The sequence below is a fragment of the Phalacrocorax aristotelis genome, chromosome 2 (assembly GCF_949628215.1).
Source record: "Phalacrocorax aristotelis chromosome 2, bGulAri2.1, whole genome shotgun sequence".
In the NCBI taxonomy this organism is placed as follows: domain Eukaryota; kingdom Metazoa; phylum Chordata; class Aves; order Suliformes; family Phalacrocoracidae; genus Phalacrocorax; species Phalacrocorax aristotelis.
Genome location: NC_134277.1, coordinates 150,423,092 through 150,445,938, shown reverse-complemented (window position 1 = coordinate 150,445,938; position 22,847 = coordinate 150,423,092). Strand labels below are relative to the sequence as shown.

General features: G+C 34.6%; 1 protein-coding gene across 1 annotated transcript in view; it reads left to right on the top strand.

Moving 5' to 3' along the window:
- CSMD3 (CUB and Sushi multiple domains 3) overlaps positions 1 to 22,847 on the top strand; it is a 614,053-nt gene that overhangs the window by 345,844 nt on the left and 245,362 nt on the right. The window contains exons 23-24 of the mRNA XM_075085810.1: positions 9,219 to 9,388; positions 17,440 to 17,596. Of these exons, the coding sequence (XP_074941911.1) occupies positions 9,219 to 9,388; positions 17,440 to 17,596 (327 nt within the window). The remainder of the gene's footprint in view (positions 1 to 9,218; positions 9,389 to 17,439; positions 17,597 to 22,847) is intronic.

Genomic DNA, 22,847 nt, shown 5'->3' with positions numbered 1-22,847 from the left:
GTTAGCCCATAAGTTAAAATCTCCTTTATGGTTCAGAATTTCATGTCAGCATTCACCCAACAATCTAGGTCCTGTAAAGAGAAATAATAATTCAGAGTTTTCATGAAAACGACAGAGAATTAATGAAAAAAGATCTCTTAACTTTTTTCAATAAAGTTGAGACTTACCTTTCTTCATGGGATATTCTATGAATTTGTCATTAGTTAAAAAAAATCTATAAGAAGAAAAAGTTTGTTAGCAAAGGGAAGAATGTGCACACTTTTCATGGTTTTAGGTGAGATAATTTTCTTCACTGCAGCTGGCCTAGTGCTGTGCTTTGGACTTAGTATGAAAACAATGTTGATAACACACTGATATTTTGGTAGCTGCTGGGTAGTGCTTGTACTAGTCAAGGACTTTTCCAGCTTCCCAGGCTCTGCCGGGTGCACAAGAAGCTGGGAGGGGAGGGGGCACAGCTAAGAGCGTGGATTCGAACTGGCCAAAGGGATATTCCATGTCATGTAACGACACGCCCAGTATGTTACCTGGGAGGGACTGGCCGGGGGAGGGAGGCAGCAATCGCGGCTCGGGGACGGGCAGCATCAGTCGGTGGGTAGTGAGCGGCTGTATCGCTTGTGTTTCTGGTTTTTTTCCCTTTTTCCCCTTTTCCTTTTTATAATATTCTAATTATTCTTATTATTATCATAATGAATATTATTATCATTATTATTTTATTCTAATTATTAAACTGTTTTTCTCTCAACCCACAAGATTTCTTATTGTTTGCTTTTGCTCTTCCGATTCTCTCCCCCATCCCACAAGGGCAGGGGGAGCGAGCGAGCAGCTTCGTGATGTTTAGTTACTGAATGGGGCTGAACAACAACAACACTACAAATTGATCATAAAATTAAATTAATGTTTCAAATTTTGTATTTCTGTCTTGCTTCAGTACATTCATTACTGATCTGAAAGTGGTCTATGCTAGCTGTTGATTAGAATAGTTACAACCAGAAGAAAGAAAACTTTGAAGAACCTGAGAGACATAACAGGCTATATTAATGAACAGATAAACCATATGGTAAAATAAATATAAGGCTGATAAATACCATGAGGGTTAAAAAACCCCCAAACAAACAGTAGACTCCTCCTTGCAGTTATACTTCTAGGGAATTCTAAATTAATGGCATTAACATAAGAATTTGAATTAAGAATCACAGGCTCCCCAGGGAGGCAGTCACGGCACCAAGCCTGATGCTAATCAAGAAGCACTTGGACAAAGCCATTAGAGACAGGGTGTAAATTTGGGGCTGTCCTGTGCAGGGACAGGAGTTGGACTTGATGATCCTTGTGGGTCCCTTCAAACTCAGGACATTCTATGATTTTATGATCACTGAAAAAAAAATAAATATGATACGGTAATTCATACAGAAGACTGGGGACAGAGTGTGCTTGCAGAAACTTGCAGTTCCAACAGAAATATTTCCAAATCTCTCTCCATAAAAATACTGCAGAGCTGCTAGGAGTTCAGGAAGGGCTAGGAAGTAAGATAACAAGCTTGTACACATTTTAATACAAAAAGAGAGATGATGGGAGTGTTTTCCTATAATAAATGGCAAATGTAAATTAGCTCAAGAGATTAAATTCTCTTTTCCACTAATGCAAGAAAAAGGGCCATTCAACTGAAAATAATACTTTAAAAAAGTAAAACTGTTAAAAATAATTTTTTCCTTCAACATTAATTAAATTGTAGAAATAATTCTGGTCAATGATATAAAGAAATTAAAAAAGCAATTGGAGATTGGAGGTGGATAACAAGATTATTCAGAATTCTTCCCAGAACATTTATCAAGCATGTCTTTCTGGATACACAGAAGACTAATGTGCTGAGTCCTGAAACAGAGTAGCCAATCATATTAAATATTAAACTAAATATTTGCCAGTGAATACGAAGCTGACTTTCCTCTTCTTTCTCAGAAGCTGGATAAATAAATGGTATATATTAATTAATATTATTATTCATTTTAGGAAGATTTTTTCAAAATTTAATTTGAAATTAAAACTTAATAAATGACATTTTATAATTAAGAATTAATAAATGAAAAGGTAATGTTCAAATAGCAAACAAATATTTGTTACTGAATTTTTAAAGCTGAACTGCTCAAATGGTGGCATTATCTGAATTCCATAGGGCTTGATGTTGTGCTGCCAAAACAAGTCTTTTATATAAATGCAGAAATATTTTCTATATTTCTGCTTATTTAGCTGGTCCTGTTAAAGGACTAATAGCTTCAAAGCGCATAAACTGTTACAGAATGAATACTACTATTTGAAAATCCTGATGAACAAGATAATTAGAAATATCCACATTCACTAATTACATGGTTGGTTTGGATTAATACAAATACATGTGTATGTCTTGTTTATACATTTGTACATCATTCCTAATATCCTAAAGTTACCTTTGTAGTAAATGTATGCATTCTCAATATAGTATAGCTCATTTTGGGGTAGATGTCTGTAATCACTCGTGAATTTTATCACTTTTGTTTCCAACATATGTAGGTAGTCTTAGTTAACTAACAAATAATGCTAACATAGTGTCATTATTTTGTTTTTATTTGGTTTGGTTTTTGTTGGCTGGGTGGTTTGGGTTTTTATTGGTATCTAAATAAACATTCCTTTTCAGTACATCTGAGCTCTGGACAATCCTGAGTAGTCAAAATTTTCAGCAATATATTAGGGGCATATCTCCAGCCTGTCATACAGAGCACAGGTATCATCTTAAGTTTGTGAATGTGCAGTTCAGTTGCTTTCATATGGTTGTAGTGTCTCTGAACTGGTTATGATGCATTTAGAATTCAGATGTCTCTGCCTAATGCTCTTTATAATTTTCAATGCCATATTTAGCTTAGAAGAAGCCAGTTTGATTTTCCCTGTAATTGTGTTATAGACAAGAACAAACAAAAACAATTACTGTTGCTTTAAAGGAAAAATAACGAAATAGATAAAATTAAACTTTTCTGATAATCAATAGTGGAATGAATATGATTAAAGATCTGTAAGAATACCATCAGTCCTTAGTTTCATGCTTTCTTTTAATGCTTTATTCAAATGATAATGAAATGCAATAGTCATATTCAGCATACACACCACTTTATTGGAATTACCTCTATTTCTAGTAAAATTTAGAAAGTCGTCTCCTTTATGCCAGGATTTCTCATGTCTTTGTTTCTCTCCTCTGCCCTCTTCCATTTTCTTTTTTCATTCTTTTCTTTTTTCTTCCTTCCCTTATAAGGCTCCCAATAGCCATAGTGCATTACCTTTCATTATAGATGTCACATCAAAATTTATAACCCATAATTGTTTCTACATCTATGTAAAGAAGATCAGATAGCCTCTTCATAGATCCTAAACTGTGTAGAGCTTTTTCCTTTGGCTTTCTCAGGGCCATACAATTTCTTTGTAGTCTGCTAAACCTTAGCTGGAAGACGCTGACTTTAAAATCTTGTTTACTTGTGCTTATATGCTACTTCCACTCATATTTCTCCTTATGACATTTTTTGTCCGTTTTTCTCAGTAGACATACTGAGAAACAGCTGAGGTGAGAGTCTCTGATGTTCTGGTCATACAGATTTCCAAGGAACTATACCCCTTACAATTATGAAAAGCAGACAAACAAACATAAAAAGTCTACAGGCAAATCCATTCATTTATGTCATGTTTATTGCATACTTTTCAGATGATACTGTATATGGATTTTTGCTGATAAAGATTTTTGCAAAGTTGATAGATTTTTTTCCTGTTTACCAATGTAGCTTCTTTGCCAGGCTTGAATTAAGGTGCTTTTCAGGGAATACCTGCAGAGTGAAAAACAGAAATGTCTGAAAGGTTATATTTTATGAGAGGAACAATAAATTCAATGTTGAAATGAAGCACAGTTATGTAACAAACGAAGTGAAGATTTTACTGCAGGTACATCTGCAGTAATTGTAAGGTCCCTTAATTAGTGGGACAGCCATTAGCTGCCCTCTGCACATCTTATTCCATATTGCCATGAGAGTCTTGCTGCATAGCTTTATCCATTTCGGTGCATAAATAAAATTTAAGGCAAAGGTTGTTTTTAATATTTTGCATTTGAAAAGGTGTACCTTTGCTAGTTTTAATATGTGGAGTATTTTGGCAGCATGAGTGCTCAGTTTAAGGACTGTAATATTCGCTTGTAAATGTGTCATTGATTCCTCTCAGAATAAATTAATCCTAATCTTTCTTTTGTTTGTCAGAAGTATATTAATTCATTTAAGTATTTCTCCTGTCATTTTGGAATAAGTTTTATTTCTGTTATTTTCTTGCAGGATATGATATCCTAAACAAAGTGAAATATAGTCATAGAGGGCTCACCATCTGTTAGTATAACTGCATTATAATGCGATAAGCACTTTCTTAATTTTGTTTATGTATTCTAATATTTTACATAAAGTTTTAATGGTTCCTGTTCATAGTGTGGAAATTTTCACTAAGTTCCAACAGTTCTGGGGTTATTTTTTGTTTTTTGTTTTTGTTTTTTTGTGGTTTGTTTTTTTTGTTAGTTTGTCTATTTTTTATATGAGAAGGTTATGAGAAGTTTGAAGGCAAATTGTGCATATTGGTTTTTTAGATTCCCCTAGTATAAAATCTGTATTTGTTAAGACATTTTACCTTATTACTACTAATGCAGAAGCTCATTTGTCATGCTATTTCTCCATCCTCCTTTGGTCGGTTGTGGTACAGAAGCATATTGTTTATATGGGACGACTCCTCATTCTTGTCAGCTGGAGCTATTAATTATGAAAAATAATCATAAAAATGTAAATATTGTTTCCAAAAATTATTTCTTTCTTATTTGGCCATTGTAGTAGAAACATCAACCTGCTGTAAGATTATGTGTAGGTCCTAAATACAGGATCTTCACAAATATGACATTAGTGGACTCCAAAATATAATAATATTATAATTGCAATTATTCATTTTTGGATCTAGGAAAGGAAATCAGATCTTTTGGAACAATAGAAAATAAAAGTAAAAAACACTGTTCTTACTGATTGAAGAAGACAATGTTCCTCTCATTTTCTTTAACAGCATAGGGTTATTAACTGTGGTACTTAACTCTGCCAGGATACCAAAAGCTCCTGGAAAACTTCTGATGACCTCATAACTGAGATTATTCAAGAAAAGAATGCTTCAGTCACAACTTAATCGTTTCATCATTGACTTGTTTTGTTGACAAGAGTCTATTTTTTTCTTAAATATGCTATCAGTGGAAGGGGTAGAACTTCTGAAGATTAACAATTTTCTGAGAAACAGTTTGTTGAGCACTGAATTCAGATACACTTGCTGAAGTAGTTGTTGATTTGCAGTCTACTACCACTGTTGGTTAAAGATAAAATCCTTTTTAGAATGCTTCTACTTAATTGCCCAGTCAAGCTTTTGCAATGTGCTTAGTCTCCTAACCAAGAGACGACATCTTTTCAAGATACAGAACTGCTATTTGTAGCTCTTATTGTTTGATTCCAAAGGATTGTCTTGAAGAAAACAATGGCTGAATTTCAATTTCTAGCAGCTTGTGACATTTATTTGTTTGATAATTCATCATCAGCTGAATTGTGAGAAACCTTGCAAAATTCTCCTAATAGAGCATGTTTTAAAATAAAAAGCCATTCATTGAAAAGTTGTTTTCAAATGGTTAAATTACCCAAACAGATGCATTCCATTCCTTGGTTAGAAAGACAATGGCATTTTATATTATTACAGCATTTAAATACACTAATAAACAGTGGTTTAAACTCATCTGTTTTATTATAGAAATGTGCAATGAACACACATTCATAACCAAAAGCATAACAGTAATTTCTTATAAATAGCTCATTATATCAGTATTTTCCTTTCATTATTTTTCATTGAGTTTTTGTTTCTTTTCCTTTCTAATACTGAAATGACTCTATATTTCTGATAAAGTTGCAAAACACTGATTTACTTTAATATTAGCGTTATATCCTTGTACTTAATATAAGGCTGAATCAAAGTCTTTGTAGAAACATAGCTGGATTTTGGAAGATTCTCCCTATATCTCTCTTTTTTTTTTCCCTACAAGCAAATTGTGTAGGGTAGGTCATAGGTTTCAGCTGCAATAAGTGTTTTTTTTTAAAAAAAAACCAAACCCAAACCCAATCTGTCTTTAAAGCAAACTGAATTTAATCTCTGTGGAATAAGGAATGTTACTAAAATGAAACATTAAGAAAGTGCAGGAATGTTTGTAATTTCTGATAACAGCTCTAAGAATGTTTCTAAAGGATGATCGCAGACTTTCTGTTCCTTTGTGAATTTTCTTTACATCTGAAATAGTGTTTTGTCCCTTTTTTCGTCTCTTCTATATTTCCTTCTTTACACATTTTCCCTTAATTTTATCCAGTTTGCACCTTCAGTCTCTTTTTCTGTCACTCACTATAATGCCTATTAAATTTTTTTTCCAAATGGTTTAAACAAATTACACATGCTTAATATATGAATTTCTTTTAAACTTAAGAACTCAGTTAACATTTTTCTTCCTTTTCACTCAGCACTTAACTGAACATAGAAGCATTATGGTCTTTTTTGATTTATGCTATAGAATTGATATCAAAGAATAGAAGGGAACCAACCTGGAGTTCCATGTAATCTTAAACAACATAGCTGTCTGTTCATGTTTGCAAATAGAAGTGGGGATTGGCAGATGGAACTATTTATGGTATAGTTTGGAAAGTCTTATAACATTGTGTATCTTTCCTGTTGATTCTGCACTTATTCAGAATTATACTGCTGTTTTGTTGTGTGTTTGGAGGTTTTTGGTTTGGTTTTTTTTTTTTTTAAAGTCATAATTTGCACTGAGAGGATGCAAGTAGAGAAACAAGGGACTAACTGTTGATTTTGTGTGAATCCCTCTGAAAAGTGTATAAAAGAAGTTACTCTTGTAGGCTACAGTGTGTGCTTCTGTGGAACTGTAATGATAGAACTGAATGAGATGGGCAAAATTCTTTTATATTTTGGTTTTCAAGGTTACTTTTACTAAACTTGCTTTCTTGTTTGCTGACACAAGTGTTGAGATCATACATAGAATCACAGATGGTTTTGTTTGGAAGGAACCTTTGAAGATCATCTAGTCCACCCCTCTGCCATGGGGCAGGGACATCTTTCACTGGATCAGATTGCTCAAAGCTCCATCCAACCTGACCTTGAACACTTCCAATGATGGGGCATCCACAACTTGGAATACAACGTTCTCCCTCTATATTAAGAAAAGTAAAATCAGATTGACAAATAGCATGGCATGAAAGATTCCCTTATTTTTAACAGGAAACATAACATGGTTCTGAAATACTCGTTAATTATGCCCTAACAGTTGGCTCACTGTTGTGTTCAGATTTAAAAATATTGTTCTGAAACACATTTCTGATAAAAACAGAGTTGTTGGATCAACTTAATTCCATAAATACTTTGTGCCTTTTGACTTTTCGCTCTCTCTGGAATGGGAAAGGATATCCCACAGATCTGAAATTACAGTCACCTTACTCCTATATGGTGTAATTCAAACTGACCTATGCATCTGCAGAGTAGCAAATACCCATTTATTTGAGAATAAAATAAAAGCCTAGACATGATCATGTGGACTAGAAGGTTTTCCACTTCTGCCTAGCTGTGTCTCCAACTGTTCTAAGACGAAGTGATGACACCTGAATTATTTGTGTACTTGTTCTGTATTGCGATTGAATTAAATGTAGTCATCAAGTATTTCTTCTGCTTTGATCTGTGCCTGATTTGGTTTTCTGCACATTATTCGTTTTAGCTACATACAGAAAAAATAATTAATCAATGTCTTTTTGTCATTTAAAGTATAAATTTCGTATACAAAATATATATTTTGATCTCCTGGATTTCACTCAAACAAGTCTAGTGAGGAAATTATAATGATGTTAATAAACAATAATAGCTCTTAAAATAGATATCACAGATTGTTTAAACATCTTTTCAAACAATTAGAAGTACAACATAGTTTTGCACAATACAATTTCTTATTCTGTGTAATTATAAACCAATTAATTTCCAAAGTTAGAGTAACTGGGGTGCATTCTCATGATACTGGGTAAAACAAATGCAAAAATATTGAGTTGACCCTGAAAGCAAACAGAAACCCAGAAAATTTAATGTCACAGCTAAATTTAAAATTAATGTAAATCTGTTAAAAAGAGAGGAAAGGCTGTTTTGCTTGCACTATAATGACGACATATCAAGACTAAATAAAAAGGGAAGGAAAGAATTGTAATAGTTTGTCAGTGTTAATTTAAAATGAGTGGTAACTCAATGCTAAAAATGTCTTAATGAAAATTATGTAAGTACTCTAAAAAGTTAGTTATTAATGCCTAATGTAGCATTGCCATAAGTTTTTATGTTTGGGGTTTTTTTTGTGATTAAACTTAATTACCAGAGTCCTCAATTACAAGGTTTCTTTTTTGGAATAATAAAAGTATTACTTGGAAACTCTCTCTTATTTTTACTTTTAATTCTTAATCTTAAACACATTTCATTCCTTTTTCTTTCCTTTCTTTTTTTCACCCCGGGGAGTTACTATTTTTCAACTTGTTTATTAATGAAATTATTTTTTTCTCTTACTTAGCTGGTAGATACAGCATAACTCTTTTTCTACTTTAATTTATACCATTTACTATGTTGTTTATTTTTTTAAATTAATATTAGACAAAAATTATCTTTTTTCATTAGTCTGTATGAAAATGTGTGCACCTGCATGTACGTATATTTATACATGTGTATGTATATAGAAACATATATACATATATAATTCTAAAGTACTGTTATTTTAATTTAATTCACAATTCTTTATGAATTTCTGTAGTGGAGAACTAAAAGCAAGTATATTTCCTCTGAAACAAAATTAAAGATTCTTTAGAGTGTTATAATTACAGAATGTGCCATTAATATAATTATACCTCTCCATATTATTTAACATACTTTTATTAAAGTATTGCAGCAGTTTAGAAATATTCTTGTAGCCTTCAATCAGTGTCATGAACATATATTTAGACCTAGATTTTAGATATCAGTAAAGAATAATAATGTTGAATCAGGTTGCATTAAAATACCCATTATCACCATTACTAAAAATATTTATGTTTTCCATTAAAATATACCTTAACATTGTCTTTTCATTGCAGCTGAATGTGGAGCCTCCACAACCAATAATGAAGGAATCTTATTGTCCCCCAATTATCCTCTTAACTATGAAAACAACCATGAATGTATTTATAGCATTCAGGTACAAGCAGGGAAAGGAATCAACATTTCTGCCAGAACGTTTCACTTAGCCCAAGGAGATGTTCTTAAGGTATGTAATCATATAACTTATATGTTATTTCTAAACTTGTAGTTCTTCACATCATTGAAGTTTATCTCTCTGTGTTAGTACAGTGTCAGGTAAATTTATATTAAGCATCTCTTAGAAAATATGTATCTAAACCAGTTCCATTTATAAAAAGTTAAAAACTAGGCAACCCAAGGTGTTTCTATAATCCATTTCTTAAAACATAAATTTTTCTCACCACGTATAATTAAGAAAGAGAATGAAACTGTAAACTAAATATTGACTTAATGTGTATTTGTATTCTATACTTAAAGTTAAATATTCATCAATTACATATTTTGTAAATTCTGTTTTCTTCCTCAGTATCTTCTTAACTTGAGCTGTTATCTGAATATAACAAACATTACACCCAGAAGCTTAATTTAACACATTGTCTACATACTATGTTTTGTATATGAGGTTTACAATTTGAATGACACTAATGTTGCCTGGTATGTAACATCTCCTGCAAAATTATAGTCACAGCAATTATATGTGAAGAACAAAGAAACAACAAAGGGAAAAATAGGATACTAGAATCTTCTAGAGCTTCTAGAGCATTTTTACCATATAAATTCAGTAACATTTACTTTGAGTTGTTTGTAGATTTTATTACTGTATTCCTCAAAATATACATTTCCAGACACATATATTGCTCAGCCAACTACATATTTAAAGCTGACAATTATCAGGGTGAGTGTCTTTTAGCACATACCATCTAAATTTAATAAGATACCCATAAAAGTTTAAGATGTAAAAGATTTCTGTTTTTTCAGAATACTCAATGAAACTTGCCTTTCAGAAATCAAAGGAACAAGAGGTACCATCCCAATCATGATTAACTAAAAAAAAAAAAAGGGGGGGTTTACCATGTTATACCATGTAGTTATTAAAATAAAAAGGATTATGGAGAGATGTATTTCTAAGAAACAGATTCAGACTGGAGTTTATCTCATCTAACTTCAGCCATCTGAGAATTAGGTTAGGTTTTCTGTCATTAATTGTCATACATAGGCAATTCCAAAAAGGGGTTAATTATACCTAAGGCATAAGTGGGCCTAAAGAACCAACGTAACATGAAATCAAGCAGCAAGAAGAAAAGAGAGTGTTTTTAAATAAAAGTAAGTTTTATGTTCTTCTTAAAACAAAACACAAGCTAAACAAAATAAACCATCTACCAGATACACAGCATGCACAGGTATGTTTATTTCATTTTGGCATCACTGCTTACTTCAGAACCAAGTAGATATATTTTAATTTTTCCATTAATAAATAGAGAAATAATTAATTTGAAAGATGCTTAGTATTTTTTAACATATAAACAGCATAAAAAAAGAAAAAGAATCACAGTTATTCCAGTTACCATTAGAACATCCAGATGATGTATGAGTGTATGTCATTTTAACAGTTTTAGAATTTCCTAATGAAATAGAAAAATTAGTGAAGTTATGGTAAGATCTTTAAATAAACCAACATTAGCATAAGACTTGAAGTCAGGTCTTACATTTGAACTTGAATAATTATTGACCTAAATCACTATCTTAATACTTCTGTCCACATTTTTTTATGCCCATCCGATAAAAGTATATGGCTGCTTTTTCCTCAAGACTTTTTAGGCTGAAACAATTCAACTCTATTATCTTAGTGTAAAAGCCATAGCTCTGTAGAGAGGTAGCTACATCATAAACAGCTATCTAAACTTTTGTATAAATATAAATAAATATTAATATAAAGCAATTAAAGCTTTTTTCTTTTTCTTCCTTAATCATTTAATGCACATACAATTTTGACAAAATCTATGCACTTAAGATTTCTGTAGTGCCGTTCCAACCATGTGCACTACAGATGTTTAAGCTTAACTAGAATATGTTAACTCAGAGGCTTATAAAATAAAAATCTACTTTAATACTGCTACTCAGTTAATGTGAACCTAAGAGCAATGACGAATTAATTATAAATGCAGCAAGGCCACCACTCAGCTGTAAATGTAAGTGGCAGAAATATTTGCTGTGTTTTGTGGGTGTGTGTTAGGTGAAAGAAATATCCAGTAATTAGAGTGTTTGTTTTTCAAGTCAGGAGCCTTGAATTATAATGATGAGCTGAAGTTCCTCCCAATCTATTATAAAAACCTACAAGGATTCTTTATTATGCTTATCACTTTTTTTCCAGCCTATCTCACCTTGTAGCAAGACAGAGGCACTCAGTGCTTAATATGGTGGGAAGGGATATCTGTGGAATCCATCATGACTATTTTTGCTCATCTCTCAGATGATGCTCTTACAAATTGCCTTAATCCTATCGGACTCTTTTTTTCATGTGTTTATTTGATAAAGGAGTCTTGTTTCAGGAAATACAAAGCAGCAGTCACGGACATCCCAAAACTTTTCTCATGGAAACAGTTCTGAAGTTGTCTGCTGATCTCTATTATTGTTTACTCCTTATCTCCAGCCGCTGAAAAAGATTTGGTGCCTGACTGACTTGGGAATATGCCTTGTATTTATCAATAATATCTTCAAGATCAGGAAAACAGTCTTGGTTAACCACAGTTTTTTCCTGTAATCTCTTAGACTGATTTATGTTAATCCCAGTAAAACGTCTTTGAAGATAACTTTGCAGGAACTTCCTTTTATTTTTTTTAAAACTGGCAACTAAAATGAAAAAAAGGGAATATAGTGCCTGATTTGCCTACTTTGTTGACTGTGGAGAATACACTTTTGGCTACAGGAGTAGGGCGTTGGGTTTATACTTTAGTTTTAAGTGAATCAATAATAGTCAAAGGAATTCACCATTTGGAAACAAATGTATTTAAACAATAGCTTCCAGACAGTGTTTCCTTTCTTGAAACACAAATGAAGAAACCCCATAATAATGCATAGTTAAACCTCAGTCTTTTAGCTACAGACTTTGGTTAAGAAATGGATATCTCTGTTCTTCAGAAATGATAAATGAAGATGTTGACAAAGGAGTTGATCATATACTCTACATTACTTTTTCTATCAGTAAATATTTTAGATTATTGCAGCTATGCAGATAAAATTCCATTCAAAGTCTGAATAGACTGAATATTCTACTAAACTTTTGATATGCTGTTTAATCAAGTCATGGGGTCAGCTGTTTACCACATGAATTAACTGACCAGGGATTAAATTTATACCTGACAAGCACTGAGATTGAAACAACAAAACAGCTGGACTGGGAATACGACATTAGGGGGAATCAGCATATTTAACACCAAAAATATCACCACCTTTACTGTTACTCTCCAGGCAGAGAAGAAGGATTTCCCATTTATCAATTCAGAACTGGCATAGAACAGTGTTTCAGAACATATAACTTGTTTTTATTTGCTTCATTTAATATGTAATTCTCTTTTATCTTATTGATGTAAGTGCTACTTACATTAATGCTGTAGGTAGGTGGTTTTTTATTTGAAACTATAAGAAATATAAGTCTCTCTACCTTTTTTTTTGTGTAGGGCTATAACCAGCTCTTGATAGTGCCACGTCTTGTTTTAATATTCATGAAAGTTTCATGAAGGCGTATAAAGAATTTAAGATCTTTATAGTCACTATATGCCGATCCATTTGATATTAATCTCTGTTAAACTATATAGCAGTTGTTGCCTTCTTTGTAATTGTACTGATAACTAAGTTTGTGCACTGTTTCCAGAATTCAAAATTTTTAGAGTAAAATGCATATGAGAAAGGCAGGGCAAAAGAATGCATGGTTTCTAAAGTATGAGAACGTTTCTCCCTGCTTTTTCCCCCACTTTTATCTCCATCTGCCAGTTTTGCTTGTAAACTCTGTATTCTCTAATAGCTATAAGCAAACCCTTTATACTGGCATGGAAAGGAACAGAGCTGCCATTCTCCTACTTGCCTGAATAGTCTATTGTTAGTGTTGAACACTTTGTGTTGAAATCGGCTGAATGTAGAAAGTATTCGTTTATGTCAAAGATCTTCTAATATACTTTTCTAATTTACTGGGGGGAAAGACATCTTTTATTAAAATTGAAGCTTGAACAAAGATAATATGATTGTTTTATTTTCAGTAGATTTCAACAACAAAAATGTACCTATGCATAGTACTAATTAATTAGTAGGTTTTTTGCTAATATTAAAAAACCAAAGCCCCACCCCAAAAAATCTGTAGGTAGATCCCATAAATGAACCTAAAACAAAAGAGAAAGAACAACCAGGTATGAAAGGGGCAGAGATGGAAAGAGAACATCGGTTGTGTGTGGTGATTTTTTTTTTTTTTCTTCCATAGTAGGTAATGTTCTTGGCAGTATGTAGAGTGAGAGTTGATGTGCCAGGTGAGATTGCACCTATGTGGAAAAAAATGGCTTTAAGAATTATTGTTGATACTGTAATGAAGCATTTTTTATTCTTCCTTCTATTAAAACACTCAGTGCAGCAATAAGCAGGTAACAATGTGTCAGTAAACCAAACAGAAAAACTGACATTAAGGATCACCTCCCCCTGTGCTTGGCTCAGCACTCTTTGTGCTCCTGCAAATATGGAGGATTCAGTTTTACTGAGTTTGTTTGCTGTCTCACCTGTGGGCCAGCTTTGAAATGTGTGCACATGGTTCAGTTTTTGAGGGTTTTTGTGCAAAGCCTTCAAAGGGAGGGAATGTTTGGGGCTTTTTGCTAATTTGTTTCTTAAGAATCTTCACACTTGCTAACATAATCCTTTTAGCAATATCATCCTGAAAATGAGTGAGAGATAGGTAATAAATGTAGGGGACCAAAAAAAAACCCTACATATGGGCCTTTTTCTCTCTTTATATTAGTGCTTCTATTTGCATGTGATATAAATGATACATTTGACAGGGTGTTGACAGCCTCAGCTCTGAACTGCTGATTTTATGTTGTTTCTTCCCTTTATAAAGGCACAGATCTTCATATCCATATGCCTTTTATGTTTCAATAGCAAATCTCAAAAATCATTTGATTAAAATGCACAAATTTTATACATTCTCTTTATACTATTCCCTTGCTAAAATGTTGTGTACTTAAATAATGGCCTTTTTTCTGCTATCTTAATTTCAATTTAAAATTTGTTGATAATGGAGCCCCTCAGAAGCTTAGGAAGCTTTATTTATTTGCTAACTGTAAATGCAAACATAAGTCCCATCTCCAGATTAAGCGTTACATCTATCAGTTCAAATCATATTTATGTAAACAATGTTCACTATTAGCATCCTTCCCTATAACATTTCAAAATATTGTGATATGAAGAACATTAATGCAATTTTCTGTACCTTTGCTCCTTTTTATGAATTAATTATTTAACAGATCAGGGCTTTAAATAGCTCATAAAGATGGACCTCTTTTTTCTGAATGGCTTGTCACTGGCATATTCAGGCATTATACAGTCATGCATCAATTATCTTTGCATTAATGCCACAGGTTGACTTTAAGGAAAATGCATCCAAGTGAAGAATATTTTCATAATGATTATTCTTGGCCATACATTTAACACTCAAAAGAATATTTCTATGTTAAAAATAAGATAATGGTGTTACCTTAATTCACATATAATCTCATCTTCTGGATCAAATTTTGAAGCTGAATTGCTAACTCATTAAAAATCTTTAGCAAAACTCCCACATATTTTAGGAAGGTTAGAAAGAAAATGCTGGTTCTGCAGATCTCGTAAGAGAATTCAGGCTGTTACCACTTTCTTTGCAACTTAAATACATTTAAAAATATATAGATTTGGAATAGCTGTATCATTTAAATTACATGTAGAATTTTCTATTTAGTGCCCGTTAACTTGAATGAAGCACAAAAAAACCACAATGTGACTTAAATTTAGAATTATACTACAAAATATGCATCCATTGTCCTAACGGAGACCTCACTATCTCAAGAAGAGACATATGTGTTACTTTGAATATTTGAAAGTCAGCAACCAGAAGAAAAAAAATCAAGTTCATGTTGAAATGAATCACATCCCTCCCTCATCCAAATGCAGTTCTCCTACTCAAAGAATCACAGAGTTTCAAAAGTGTTAGGGTACTTTAAATTTTGTTCCCTATAGAAATGATATAGGCTTAAAAGTATTATACAGTGGGGCAGCTAGTTAGCCCATAAAGTAGATTTAGTGTCACCTCTGGAGAGACATCAGTGTGCCAATGTGAAATGTTTAACGTGGTAGCCCAGTTAATAAAATTGGCAATAAAGTATGTCTGGAGAAAGTCTAACATGAAGAAAATTTTTATAATGAAGTGGCTTATGGGAAGTTATGTCAAGACGTTGAGAAGAATTGATATAACATTAATAGCTGCCTTTGGTTAATTATTAGTGATACGCACATAACAGGAAATGGATTACTCTTGTATAACGTTTAAATACAAAATAAATCCTGAATCCTTGGGTGTTGTTAGTTATAAGTAGCTTGGAGAGATTAGGAGAAAGAGCATCAAGTTCAAGCTGGGTTTTCTTTAAATCTCCCATGATGTAAATATCTCCGTAGGATAGCAATAATTCTGGAACAGACGTTTTCCTCTCAGTTACTGAAACAAAACTAAGCCCATTTCAGAACTAATTTTCAGTTGGTTTTTCTTCTGTTCTGATCTCAGTATGGTTTTAAATAAGTTTTAAATAAAATTAAGACATTTGTTTTAAAATTATGTATATTTTAAAATCATTTTTTTGGTTTGCTTTACTTTCTTATTTTTACTCTGTTTAAGGACATTGGCATTTAAATGTGAAGTTTGCTTGGAATTTATTTGTTTCAGTAAAAAACCAAGGAATGATACTGAGTCATTTTGTTGTGTTTCTTAAACTGCTGTACAATTATTTAGAAATGGCTTATTTGTTTTATTTCAGCATATCATTAAATGTAAAGTCTTTGTTATCAGAGACAAAATTATTTCTGTAAAATAGGATTTACGTGTATAAGTCATTCTAACAGATGGGGAGCAGGCATAATAAAATTTCACTTTGTTGCCTTACTAATATTGCTGATGTATTTTTTAACTTCATTGTGTATAGATTCCTGTTTACAAATGTCGGCTTTCACTGCATTTCAAATTAATAGAGTTAGACCTTGTTTAGAACTGGAGACAATTTCCTATTTTTTTTATTAGAGCTTTAGAATTTCCCTGTATTACAATTTGAAAATTATTCAGAGGTCATTTTACTGGTTTGCAAGTGAAATTTTTCTTTAAACCCATTTATCAAAGTTATAGTTGTTAAAGAAGTCACTAAATAAATCCTACTGGACATAGTGGTTGGCTTAGCTATTATTGTTAAGTTATATTTTAACTATTTTTAGGAATTATAAGAATGCAGCAACTTGTAATATTTTAAAGCAACCAAGCTTGTAAGGAAATTGGCTGAGAATTATTAAAATATTGGTTTATATATTTATTAGTCTGATAGAAATTACTGTTTCAAATATGGAAAATAACAACTCTTGAAGAAAAATAAATAATAAAATTGCTGTATTCCAATTTACATATAGATTACATTACTTTTTCAACTCACAGAAGCAGTTCGATTTATTTTATTTCCTAGTCTCCTTTTACTTTATAGTAATATTTGAACCTCTCTTTACACAGAAAAAAAATCATGGGTTTATTTAAAAAGCCAGATTTGGGGAGATGTGAGCTTTCTTGTTATGCCAATAATGTGGTGAGTCAGGTCACCTCAGCGACTCGAGGCAGACACAGCTACACAGAATCGATGTTTGCTGATAGTTTGTGACCGGAATTACAATACTGGCAGAGTAAGAGAAAACACAGGTGTTTGAAAACATTAAGCTGATATGTCACCTCTGCCCACTTCTATTATTATGCAAAAAAGGAACTGACATATTTTAAATTGTGCATTTGAAAAATCACCATGGTTAAGTCACCTTAAGAGAGGCAAACAGCATACCCAAATAGTACTCCAGGTTGACTGGCAATAGATCTTCCTTGGCAGAGCTGTCCTCCTTCCTAATGGACATGTACAGAATTATTTTGTAAACCAAATACCTCATATTTTTTCCTTCATAACTGTAAAACTCACATTTGTTTTACAGATCTACGATGGCAAAGACAATACTGCTCACCTGCTGGGTGCATATACTGGCGCATCATTAAGAGGCCTGACACTAAGTAGTACTTCAAATCATTTGTGGTTGGAATTTAACTCAGACATGGAAGGCACTGATGAAGGTTTTCAGCTTGTGTATACCAGTAAGTATTTGACAAAACAGAAGTATTAGAGTTATAATTTTCAAGGAATGAATATTTGTTGCTCAGAAGATGAAAATGGGTCAAAAGACAAATAATGATAAAATCAGCAGCAAATCACTCATTACTTGCTGACGCGGAAGTCACGGACACAGCACATGACCAATATGATCAAGCAAATGCCAGTTTATTACAGACACAGCACAGTTAATATAGCTCTGTAATCACCTTATTACACACAAGCCTATTGTTAATTGGTCAGTACGGCCTTTGGCTTTATCATAAGGATAGCCACTAGCAGCATCAGCAACTCCCGAATGTGGATTGCCCTGGTTTTGCTACGCTGTAACGAGACACTCCCGCCGGTGATATGGGATGCGGCCCCTGTTGACAGAGTAGCGCCTGTGGCCAACCTTGGAATCTGCAACTTATTAGGAAGACGTAATGCCATCCTGCAATTCCCATAGTAAGTTTGTACAATGCCACTTTGTAAGTCTTGGAGAATACAAAATCACATTTGTTAGCAATAGCTACATACATTGGTTTTAACTTGCGACATCCTTGAGGCCTCCTTGTTCACAGGCAGATTAAGTCCACAGAGTCTGAGCCTGGATTGTTCACTACGTGTCCTTGGCTTTCCAGATATCCCACAAATCCCCCTTTTTGTTTTTGAACAATCCAGACTCCAGTCATCATGCGCTCTACTGCTTTAATGAAACACTTAAAGGCACATCCTAATATTAGCACAGTTAATAATAATCCTAGTAATAACACAAGCCCATGGGTAATTAAATCTCTTACCCGTCCTGAGATACCTAACCCAGTTAGCCATGAATCAAGGCCTAGAGAGCTAGTTTTTAACTCATTGGTTAGTTTCTTAAGTTGATCTAGTTGCTGGTAAATTGAATTGGAGTTATCTGTAAGGTTTATACAATGCATACCTTCTAACTCCTCACAACCATCACCTTGGGCTAATAACAAGAAATCTAAGGCTGCACGATTTTGTAAAGTCACATGCCGTACCGAATGTACCTCAGTTAAAGCCCACTAAGCGCTAATGTTGTGGCATTGTTCTGTTTCGCTAGCCAGCATCCTAGTTTGTTAAGCGTGGCAAGGCTCTGCTCCTATTAGCATCTGAGCCTGTACACCAAACAGAGGATCACCCTGCTGTCGAGGTATCGAGGCTGCCCTATCGCAGGCAGTCTGCCAATGTTGGAAAAATTGTAGCTGCTGCGAGGGTGGCAACAGCATCCGGACAATCATCCTAGAGTCATAAGGAGTTAATAACTGTGAGGAAAAAATGTGCTGTAACACAGACTGAGTATATGGTGATTTTAACCCATATTGAGCAACAGCATTTTTGGCCTCCTTCAATATTTTCCAATCCAACGCTTCCCACACCCCTCTCCCCTTATTATCTGCTACAACTGGAAATGCCAGTGGCAAAAACTGCCCTTCTATCATGGCATCTCGAATCACCCCTTTCCATCGCATGGATTGGTCTCCCGCCCCCCCGCCAACAACCCTTGCCCAAATACCACCGACGCTGGTGGCACTGGCATTGGTACAAGAGCACTGGTCCCACCCGGTGTTTTATTTGGGACGAACGGGTTAGACCCCGATGGTCCGGGGCATGGCACAGACAGAGGAGCTGGTAACTCTTCCGGCGGTGCCCCTAGGCGAGCCTCTAAAGTTTCCAGCCTTTTTACCAATTCCCACAATTGTGCATCCCCCAAACCATTTGCTCTCCCCTCCTCCTCTTCGCAACATGATGGTGGAGAAGAAGGTGGCAAGGGAGGGTAAAGTGAAGTGGTCTTTGCTGGTGAAGAGGGTCGGGGTGGTGGATTGGCATCGTCACAAATCCGAGGACTGTCTGACTGTCTTAGAGGGTATACAGGAAACAGTGATATACATCTATTTTATCACATCACAACTTCTGAAAATGTATGTGATTGTTATGTGTGTCTATTGACATGTAAGGTATATAACTTCTTTAGTGTATAATTATTTTTTCATCACTGAATTATTATATAAAACTGAAATTTTAGCAAGCAGACCAGTATTACAAGGTAATTCTGCAATGCAGCTGCCAACAACCTTTTTTCTCCCCATGCTTAAAATATTCATATTCACCTCTTCAAAGTGTTCTTGTGTTTCAGAAACTCTCCATTGTGTTTTTAAAACAAATATAAATCTAGCAGAATGAAAGGAAAATCTTTCAGGATACTACAATAGTATGCAATTATTTTTTCAGGTTGAAGTTGCATAATTATACCACCTAATAGCCTGTGATAGCATAGGACAGTACCCTATGATTTAAGATAGGCCTTCCATATCCTGTTAAGACGTGCAGTCTCATAGAATACAACAGTTATTAGCCTGAACAGTGCTGAATCTTCTTTTGTAGGTATTTGTAGAACTGGAAGAGAAAAGTTGAGGAAAAACTCATAGGTCAAAATAAAGACAGGGAGGAAAGAGAAAAAGAAAAAACAAGTGATGCAAAGGCACTCATCACCTCCCACAAGCAGAGCAGTGCTCACCCAGTCTCTGAGCAATAGCAGCTTTAGAAAGACTGTCCCCCAGTTTTGTTGCTCAGCATTACATTATATGTCATGGAATATGTGTCTTTGTTCAGTTGGGGTCAGCTCTTCCAGCTGTGTTCCCTTCCAGCCCCTTGCCCACTTCCAGCCTACATCCTGCAGGGGCAGAGTAAGAAACAGAGAAGGACTTGATGCTGTGCAAGTACTACTCAGTGACAGAAGAAACATTAGTGTGTTATCAACACTGGTTTAGTCAATCTAAAGCACAACACCATATAGGCTGCTATGAAGATAATTACCTCTATCACAGCCAGACTCAGTATGTTCCATCTCCTTTACAGTCTCCCTTCAGCTATATATGCTTGGATAAGATCCCCCCTGAGCCTTTTTCTTTTCCAGGCTGAACAGCCCCATGTCTCTCAGCCTTTACCAATAGGAGAAATTCTCCCATCCCTTAATCATCTTATTGGCCATTCACTGGACTCTCTTCATTAGCTCCACATCTCTTGTACTGGGGAGCCAGAACTGGACACCATACTCCAGATGTGGTCTCAACAGTGCTTAGAGTAGAGGGGAAGGTTCACCTCTGTCAACCTGCTGCCAATGTGCCTCCTAACACAGCCCAGGATACCATTAGCCTTCTTGGCCACAAGGGAACATTGCTGACTTCTGTTCAGTCTGACATCCACCAGGACCCCCAGGTCCTTTTCTGCCAAGCTGCTTTTCAGCTGGGTGGCCCCTAGCATATCTTGCTGCACGAGTTTGCTCCTTCCCAGATGCAGGACTTTGCACTTCTTCTTGCTGAACTTCCTGAGGTTCATGTCAGCCCATTTCTCCAGCCTGTCAAGGTTGCTCTGGCTGGCAGCATGATCCTCTGGCATACCAGCTACTCCTCCCACTTTGGTGCTATCAGCAAAGTAGCTGAGGGTACACTTTGCCTGATCATTCAGATCATTAATGATGATGTTGAACAAGATAGGACCCAGTACTGACCACTAGGGCAGACTGCTATTTACTGGTCTCCAACTAGACTTTGTGCCACTGATTATCACCCATTGGCCATTTCCCATTTTGGGAAAGATAGCTAATATTTGTTTTGCATAGATGTAGACAATGAAACCTTCCAAAAGTACCATGGACTTACCCTGATGCTTTTAAGCAGTAAATAATATCCCCATGAGCTATAATAAAACACTTCGTGTCTTCAGGGGTACATTGTGGCATTCATGTTCCTGCAGCTGCTTAAAAGAACCAACTATTGCCTTTCTATACCCCTTTCACTATGCCCCTAGCTACCAGGTGCTTCTCCAAAAGGATACAGATTTCCCTTTGGTCCTGTTGCCACAAATGCCAGAAATGTCTGGATAGCTGAAATATACTTAGGGCAGCAAAAATGCTGCTAGTACCTACGCTTAGGCAACGGAGTTACACTTTCACCCTCAAGAAGGAAGTGGTCAGTTAAAAAGACTACTTTGGTGCTGTGTCTATAAGCAGACTGTCCAGAGACAAGGTTGTCTGAGGGATAAGGGCACATGTTAACTTCTTATCACACGGAATGATCAACAATTTTCTTAGAGGACAGGAAATTCTAAGTGGTCAGTAAGCATCCAGACTGGCAATATCAAAGAAAGGTCTTCATTTGGGACTCATGTTAGCCTCTTTTAGAGCTTCTGCAGTGCTAGGGATGAGAAAAGGTCATCTCAGAGGTGGTGGAGGCTCTTCAGAAGGCAAACCATTTTCAGTGAGACATTAAATGAGCTGAATGAATAACTGGGAAGGTACAGTATTTGACACATCTTTTTCCTTATGTGAGCAAACAGCCTTATCCAACCTGAAACATTATGTCTGTGAAATAAAATAATGAATGTTTTTTCAGTCAATAGTAATGATTCAGCACCTGAGGATAGATTGTGAAAGACTTCCAACTGGTGACCAGATGGACAAATGTTTTGTAAGACCACTTAACAATGCAGACATGAAAAATCCTTCATGTCACCTTCCCATTTTACCTACATATAGGAATACCAATCTGACACAAAGTGCCTTTTTTACCTACAAACATTTTGACCTGCATGATATTGATAAAATACATTTGATTTTGAAAAAAGTGAGGTTTCGAGCTGCTTCTCAGTTAATAAAAGAAAATCTTACTTTGCATAGAAAATCTTTCTCCCAGATTATAGTTTGTTTCCCCAAATGTTAATATGCTTCCCTGTTTCTGTACAATTCAAGCCATTTTGCTTCCTCCTTGCTCCACATCTAATTCTCAGAAATGTCCAAATTGTTTGGCTTGAATTCTTTATGTCATGGTTATCATTGCTTCCTATTGCAGTTCCATTGTAACTATCATGTAGTTCTTAAATTAACAAACTACTGAATGCAGGATTGGGGTAGGGATTAATGAATATAACAGAATTTCTTTGGTGCCATAGGTACTATTGTGCCATTGGTGTTACTGTGCACAGTAACAACAAACAAATTGGTTGTGCAATTTTGTTTATGAGCCTTTAAATATCTATTCACAAACTAGACTGTCATCAAAATAAATGAACCATCACTTTAACTGCCATTTTATAATTTATCATACCATTTTAGAAGTGATTGATAATAATAATGAGCTTTCTTCTCAGTCTTTAATTGGACTTTTAGGAAATGATGTTATGACACAGTTTGGTTTGCATACTCTAAGTGAGGGGTATAGACAGTTATCCTAC